Source organism: Solanum tuberosum, unplaced genomic scaffold (genome assembly GCF_000226075.1).
Source record: "Solanum tuberosum cultivar DM 1-3 516 R44 unplaced genomic scaffold, SolTub_3.0 scf00151, whole genome shotgun sequence".
NCBI classification, from domain to species: domain Eukaryota; kingdom Viridiplantae; phylum Streptophyta; class Magnoliopsida; order Solanales; family Solanaceae; genus Solanum; species Solanum tuberosum.
Window position 1 is genome coordinate 317,080 of NW_006239077.1, and position 7,620 is coordinate 324,699.

General features: G+C 32.2%; 1 protein-coding gene across 2 annotated transcripts; it reads right to left on the reverse strand.

Annotated features, from left to right (window-relative positions):
• Window positions 1-914: 914 nt before the first annotated feature.
• Window positions 915-5,265, reverse strand: LOC102581885 (pentatricopeptide repeat-containing protein At2g37230). 2 transcript variants are annotated; one of them, XR_367687.2, is made up of 3 exons: window positions 2,869-5,265; window positions 1,487-1,579; window positions 915-1,397 (listed from the first exon to the last, which is right to left on the reverse strand). XR_367687.2 is itself a non-coding variant. In XM_006353050.2 (2 exons), exon 1 carries the CDS (start codon window positions 5,089-5,091, stop codon window positions 2,896-2,898), a length of 2,196 nt encoding a protein of 731 aa, XP_006353112.1. In that variant the 5' UTR covers window positions 5,092-5,265; the 3' UTR covers window positions 915-1,579; window positions 2,869-2,895. The 2 variants fall into 2 exon arrangements, 1 of the variants encoding a protein (XP_006353112.1); XM_006353050.2 differs by having other exon boundaries at window positions 915-1,579.
• Window positions 5,266-7,620: the final 2,355 nt, after the last annotated feature.

Sequence of the window (7,620 nt, forward strand, 5' to 3'; positions counted from 1 at the left end):
TGAAAGTTTAAATAGATTATGAATTATTGAAGTATTCAACTAGATCGGACCAAACAGAACAAACCAAATATGAATGAGACTGTATTGGGAGTAATATATTATTAAGAGGGACAATAATTATTCATATAAAGGTCAACAAGAAGAAAAAAAACAAGGGAGAAATAATTTTTTTAAAAATTCTTCAATGAATTCGTCATGGGAATGATGAGGAATGATGAGGTTGCCTCTGGCATCTGCTTCATGGATTGTTAAAAAAAATTGTTGCTCCCCGAAGAAGACGAAGAGGGTGAGAATATTAAATTTGGGATTCTTTGGGTAATTGTGTTTAATGGAATTTGGGTCACGAAGTTGCGGGTTTTGATTAGGGTGGGTTGGAAAAAATTGGCTAATTGGGGATTTTATTTTATCCAATAGGAGGACGCCACGTAATAAGTAGTACTAATAATAATAATCTTTAAAAATTTGTTAAGTTTTAAGGGTAAAAATAGGCCAAAAAGGTAGATTGAGGGATATTTTTAGACCAATAGATGAATGAAGGGTATATTTAAACTTTTTCAAATAGTTTGAGGGCATTTTTGACTCTTGGAAATGGAGGCTAGATCCCTCCCTAATAAACCAATTTATAACAAAAAATCTTGCTGCACAACATACTACCACGTCAGCACCTAAATTGAATAATTTGAGTGTAAAAACTTGTTTGGCCAAACTTTTGAAAGGTCAAAAGTGTTCGTCTTATAAAAAAAATGAGGTGTTTGAGTAACAATAGTTGTTTTTTATGAGCTAAGAAATGTAGATTTTCACCTAAATAACTATTGAGAAAAATACATTTTACATGGACTTTGAAGAAGTTTTGCCAAACACGAATTGCTGCTGAAAAATGCTTTATAAATTTATTGATCAAACACAAACTACTTCTCACCAAAAGTAATCTTTTGAAAAGAACTTTTCAAAATAAACTAATTTCTGAAGCTTGGCCAAACAAGCTATAAATCACATCAAGACAATGGGAATTCTCCCATCCACCCTAGTATGAGACATAATAGCTTCGACCTTTAAAGTGCCATTGCTAGGTAAAAGCAGTTGCAGAATGATTTATTTTTGGATGAAATAAACAAGTGTCCACACTATGTTTTCTTCTTTTTTCCATATCATTTATAAATAAATGAAGAGTCGCATCGATACTCTTTCAGGTGGTGCTGAGGATCCAAGTATTCTGTCATACTTCAACATGTTATACAAGCCAGAGTGACAGATTTAACTAAGCCACACATAACCATTGATAATATCTTTTTGCATAATCCACCTGGACCATCGATGAGTGAGAGCATATCACCTGTCAGCATTCATAAAGTTCTTCCTTGGACCATCCAGGATTGTTCCAGCGTTAGCATAACTAACTGAAATAAAATAAAGGATGAAAACTACAGTAAACACAATGTTCTGGAAAAAAAAATGAGTAGACAAGCGCGACAGAATAGACACCCACAAGCCCTAGTTGTTGAAGCTAATGACAGGGCCAGATGAGCGTTTTTCTTTTAGCTATAGCGAGAACCTGCCCATGATCATGTAGGTGTCAAATCTGCAACAACAGCAACCAATTTTGGAGCCTTTAGTTTGAGCAAAGTAGCATGGGGCAATAGATAAATTAAATTAAATGTGAACACACTAAAAATTATGTCATGCTTCATACTACATAAAAATTACAGTTAACAAATTTCAGAAAATAATGGCACATATGTCAAATAAATAACTTGGCTCATGCAGGGTTGTCCATTCAGGTTCAGTTCATTTGCTGCTATCTAACAGGTGTATGCAGTTAGCCAGTTAAACCATCAAGAAGATGTCTTTTACTTTTGTTGAATCTTTTCTTTTTCCTCTTCTTTTCTTTTTAGCAAAGCATCTTAGTGCAATCTTTATTGAACATAGATACTTACCATCATTAGACATGGAAGGAGACAATAGGATGAATCAGATTTTAAATGCCACAGGATAAAAAGTATACAACTCTGTCTGTCGGCCATCACATGGCAGACAGACAAGATAAGAGCAAAGAAATTGATGTTCAACAGGGATGGCAAGAGAATAGTGAATGAAAATACAAGGAAAATCATCATATATATAAAAGAAAGGGAATAAATACACAAAGGGCGTGAACTTCAAACATAGACAAGTACCATTAACAATGATGGCAAGGAAGCTAATGGAAGCTTAAATGCATGAAAAGAAATTGGAATTAGAGAATAATTCTATCTTTTATTTTTTTGTAAAACAGAAGTCATTATGCTCGATGTATAGTGTGGATGGACTAGTCATTCAAAAGTATGGCATAAATGTATACCAACTGTATATCAAATCCTGTCAATCCTTTTTTCACTGACCCGGAAAAGCAAAAATAACTAGATCTTTACAATTTCTCTCGAGCACAGCAGCTCATTGGACAAAAACAGGGGTAATACAAAGATATTTTTCTTTCACCATAACATCAACTTCTTCCATATAATTGAAATGATACAAACACCTCATTTAATATAAATATTGAAAGATGGGACAAACAAATTTTTTTTTATGTTATTCACTAAAGCAAGAGATAAAAGAATAAATCGAACAAAGGCCACTCATGAAAAGTTAAACACCCATCCGATTGTAGATGTCGTTAGACCTCAAACCACATTCCCTATGTATTTTCCAGATAACTTATGGTTATATGCATTTGCACATCTAAAAGATAAAATTCCTACTTAAAGATATAGTATCTGACTTCAAAATGCAAAAGCTTAAAAAGGGAAAATGTCCATAGGCTTCTCATATTCTGCTACAAAACAAAATTCCTGCCATCATCTTTCAGAAATGTGATTCAGAAATTCTAACCTGTAACCAGAAGCAAAATTGCAGGAATCAGGTAGCAATGGGTGTCTTTTTCTTCCCTTTCTTGCTGTCAAGTGTTGTTTCCTTTCCGAGTATCATTCTTCTTAGAATATCTGCTTGCTTTGTGTTTCCCTCATCATTAAGGCTCTTAATTAACTCTTCACAACTCTTGTGATCTTTAACTCCTCCATTTTCCATCATCTTGCACAAAATAGAATAGGCATTAAGTGTCTTCCCAGCAGCTAAGAGAGAATCCAGCACCTTATCATAGCTTGAAAAGTCTATGTTACAATTTCTTTCTAAAATGAAATCTAACAGCTTCAGAGCAGCAGAAGTCTTTCCTTTCTCACATAGAACTGACAAGAGACCATCAAGATCAGGTGAGAGACTGTTGTGCAACAACAATTCAATTCTTCCGAGGGCCTCCTCAACATGGCCCCTCATGAGGAGGGCTTCCAAGATGGTAGAAATTAAATCCATGTGTTCTTTCACTCCCTTCTCCAACATGATTTTCATCACTCGACTTGCTGTTTGAACCCTTCCATCTCCCATCAGGCTCTCCATCACTGATCTATACAACAATGAGTCCGGGTCATGTCCATGTTCAAGCATATTGTCCAGAGCAGCTTTAGCATCAGCAGGCTCCCGTTTCTTCAGATAGCTCTCAACAAGTGATTTGTGAGCAATACCGTCAGAAAGAACCTTTCTTCTGCCCATAATCTTCAACAGTTCAAAGGCCGAATCAGGAACCCCTTCCCTTGAGTGCCCACAGACAAGATTGTTAAAGGCAATAGGATCTTGAACCCCAGTTTTCATCAACTGTCTAAAAAAAGTTTCAGCCTTGCCTGTCTGGCCATTATTGCATAGGTAGTCAATAATCAGGTTATATGCACTTGGTTCCATAGACGAACTACTCTGTGGTCGCAGGACGATTTCTTTCTCAATAAGCTTATCCAGAAATTTGACAGCTCGATCATAGATACCAGCCTTGCAGAAATTCTCAATTAGGACACCATAATGTCCAGCCTCAGTGGGAACACTTAACCTGATCATAGTTTTCAGAACATCAGCTGCAGCATCTAAATCACCTGCCTCACACTGTCCAGAGATTAACCTTATGAAGATAGAGTTATCCTTGGGTGCAATATACTTATCTTCCATCTCTTTCAAAATCGCTCCAGCTTCAGACATTTTCTGAGCATCACAAAGCCCTGGTAACAGTGTCGAATAAGTAATAGCATTTGGTTTAATACCGAAACTCTTCATCTCTTCAAACAATCTCACTGCATCATCTATTCGCTCAACCGCACTATATCCTTTAATCAGTGTTGTATAACTGATGACAGTCGGCTCTATATTTCTTGCTTTCATTTCCACAAAGTACTTCTCCGCTTCTTCTATTTTCTTCACCCGAATATATCCATTAATCATAGTATTATAAGTTACTACATCAGGCATAATCCCCTTACTCTTCATATCCTCAAAAAACCTAATTGCAGTATCCACCTTTGACGATAAAAAGAATCCCCAAATCAAAAGATTATACGTATGTCCAGTCGGTTCAATACCCTGATTAACCATCTTATTAAAGTACCTCTTGGCCATCATATATCGTCCTCGACGAGTTATCACATTAAACAAAGCATTATAAGATTTAACAGTCCTTTCAACACCTAACTCTTCCATTTTCTGAAACAACTTAACACTCTCTTGAACAATCCCAGCTTTACCATAACTATCAATCATCAAAACCCATAAATCCTCATCCCAATCAACACCCTTATTAGGCATATCAAGGAGTATACACCTAGCATGATTAAGCTTTTCAGCTCTACCAAGAATTTGAATAATCTTGAAATGGGTTTCTCTATCATGCCTAAAAAGACCAGATCTTTCAACCCACCTGAAGAACTGCAACGCATGTTCAGAATTTTTCGCACTGTGTAGCACATTGTAAACAAGTTCATGATCGAATGAAGGAACAATATTTCTAATGGAATTCTGTAGACGTGTAGTCCAGGCACGAGTAGACATCATTCTGCAAATGAGATCTTCTAGTTTTTCTTGGGGTTTAGGACTGTTACCTTTTGGAATTCGATCATGATTGTTGAGAGATTCGGAGTTGTAGAAGAAGATTGTTGATCTTAGGCATAATGGTGTAGGCGAAATTGTGAGGAGCTTCTTCGGCTTGAAAATGGTTGCTCTTGAGGCACACAAAGAAGCCATTTTTGGTCCAATTTGGTGTTTGTGCGATCTGTAAAATGGAGAAGAAATTAAACTTTGGGTATCATATTGAGAGATGTGGGGAGGCCGCAGGGTTTAGGGTTTTCCAACTTCTTCCAAGTCTTTTTTTCTTTTTCTTTATTTCTTCTCTTGACAATTCACACATTGCCCCCTACATTGTCATGTCATATACAACAATATATATTTAGAATCGTTTGGTAGATTATATTAGCAAAAATTATATATATGTATTAATTCTGTGTATGGGTAATATCATATTTGGTATATTTTGTATTAGGTATACACTCTATCATATATTGAGAAGGGTATTATTAATATCATGAATTTTTAGGTATTAATAATGCAAAGTGATTTAGAGCCTGTTTGGTATTGTTGGGAGGCTAAAATTGTTTTTTTTAAAAATAGTGTTTGGCAAATTCTCAAAACTGTTTTTAAATGAAAGTAGAAGCAGTTTTTCTGCTGTTGGGAAGAAGCTAAAAAATTTTGCTTCTTAAAAAAAGCAGAAGCAGAAAATTATTTTCTTGAAGATTAAAATATCCCTGCCATATATACATACTTACCAATATATGCCTTATTAATCAATTAACATATATTATAAATTTGGTTAAGTTTCATACAAGATTTTTTTTTTTCATATAATAATTTTTTATTTTATGTTTGTACACTATTTTTATTTTATATTTTATATACTATTTACGTCTTATTTTAGGGATAAGGGTCTTAAAAATACCCCAACTTTGGTCGAATTTGTTGTTGCGATACTAAACTTTCATGAGGACCTATTATCTCCCTAGACTATTTAATAATGTATTTTTTACCCCCTGAACTATTTAATAGTGTATTTTATAGGTATATATGTGCCCACGTGGACACATTACTATTTATAATTTTGCATTATTTTTTATGTCCATGTGGGCAAATATATATGTTTAAAATACGGTATTAAATAGTCTAGGGAGGTAATAGGTCCTCATAAAAGTTTAGTATCTCAACAACAAATTCGACTAAAGTTGGAATATTTTTCAGACCCTTATCCCTACTTTATTGTACTTAATGTTATAGATTTTCTTCTTTCCAGTTCATATCCTCCCTTCATTAATATTTTACATAATCAAAAATAAATGTAACAACAACATTTTTGTAGGGTTAAAACTATGAAGGATTTTATTTCTTTTTGTGGTGATTTTTTTTTGTATATAGTGGTTTAATTTGTGGAATAGTTTTTAAATTTATTTTTCTTGATATTTTGAATTATATTAAAGTTATCATGTTAATATTATATTAATATTTAATTAATTAATTTATATATAATATTGATTTGAAAAATTTTGAATATGCATATTTTCATTAAAAAAATTCTAATAGATATTTAAAATAGTTTCTCTCTATAAAATAATATTAGTATTAAAAGTACATTGATACTTGCCATTTTTTGTAATTTGACTCTCAAAAGCACTTTTAAAAAAATAAATTATACACGATTTGCTTATCAAAAGTATTTTTCAAATGAATTAGTCAAACACAAATTATTATTTTTCAAAAACACTTTTTTTAAAAGTCAGTTAAAAAAAAGTGCTTCTAAAAATAAGCAGTTTTTAGCAGCAATGCCAAACAAGCTCTAAATACATGTATTGTCATGGTTAAAGACTCAATTACTCTTCAAAACACCTTTTACATCTTTTCCACCATAATTGTGGAGGATTTTTTTATAAATAATTTTTTATATACAATACATGATGCTTTTAATACATCAAACTAAACAATACATAAGAGATAATATGTGCAATTAATACAAGCATAACTAATACAAGTATTACTAATGTACTATATTTAACGTTATTTTTATTCATCTTACCAAATGACCTCCTAGTGTAAATGTAATCTATATATCTATATAAATCTGAATGAGAAACCGCTGATGTGGCACCCCTTAGAAGCCAGGACTCCTATTTATCTATTTTCTCAATTTTTAAAATTTTTCATCACACTAAATATAATATGATTTAATATTACATTCAATATATTAAGCATTAATTGCATTGCAAGAATAGAAAGAAAATTACCATTTATGGACAATAAAGGTTTAATTACAATTTTATTATAATTAAGGAAAGAGAAAGATTACAATAAACGTTTAATTACAATTTTACTATAATTAAGGAAAGATAAAGATTAATTCAACATTCTATAATCACATTTAATATTCTAAATATTAATTGTATAGTTGGAAACGGAAGAAAGATCCCATTTCCGAAAAAAATAACCTAATATCCTAATTTGAAACTTTTGGCATTCTCTATAATATTAAAAATTATATATTTCATTTAGAATAATTACGTATTTATGGGATGAAACAATGAAATCATTTGCAACTTTTATTATTAACATAAATACATAATGATTAAAAATATTGTGACTTGTGAGTATATAAAGAGAATCACCATTTAAGGAAAATAAAAAATTAATTACAATATATATTTTTATCTATTTTTTTTAAACCCTCTATATTTC

Coding starts and splice junctions, on each gene's coding strand:
- LOC102581885 (XM_006353050.2), bottom strand. CDS start 5,091: ATGGCTTCTTTGTGTGCCTCAAGAGCAACCATTTTCAAGCCGAAGAAG.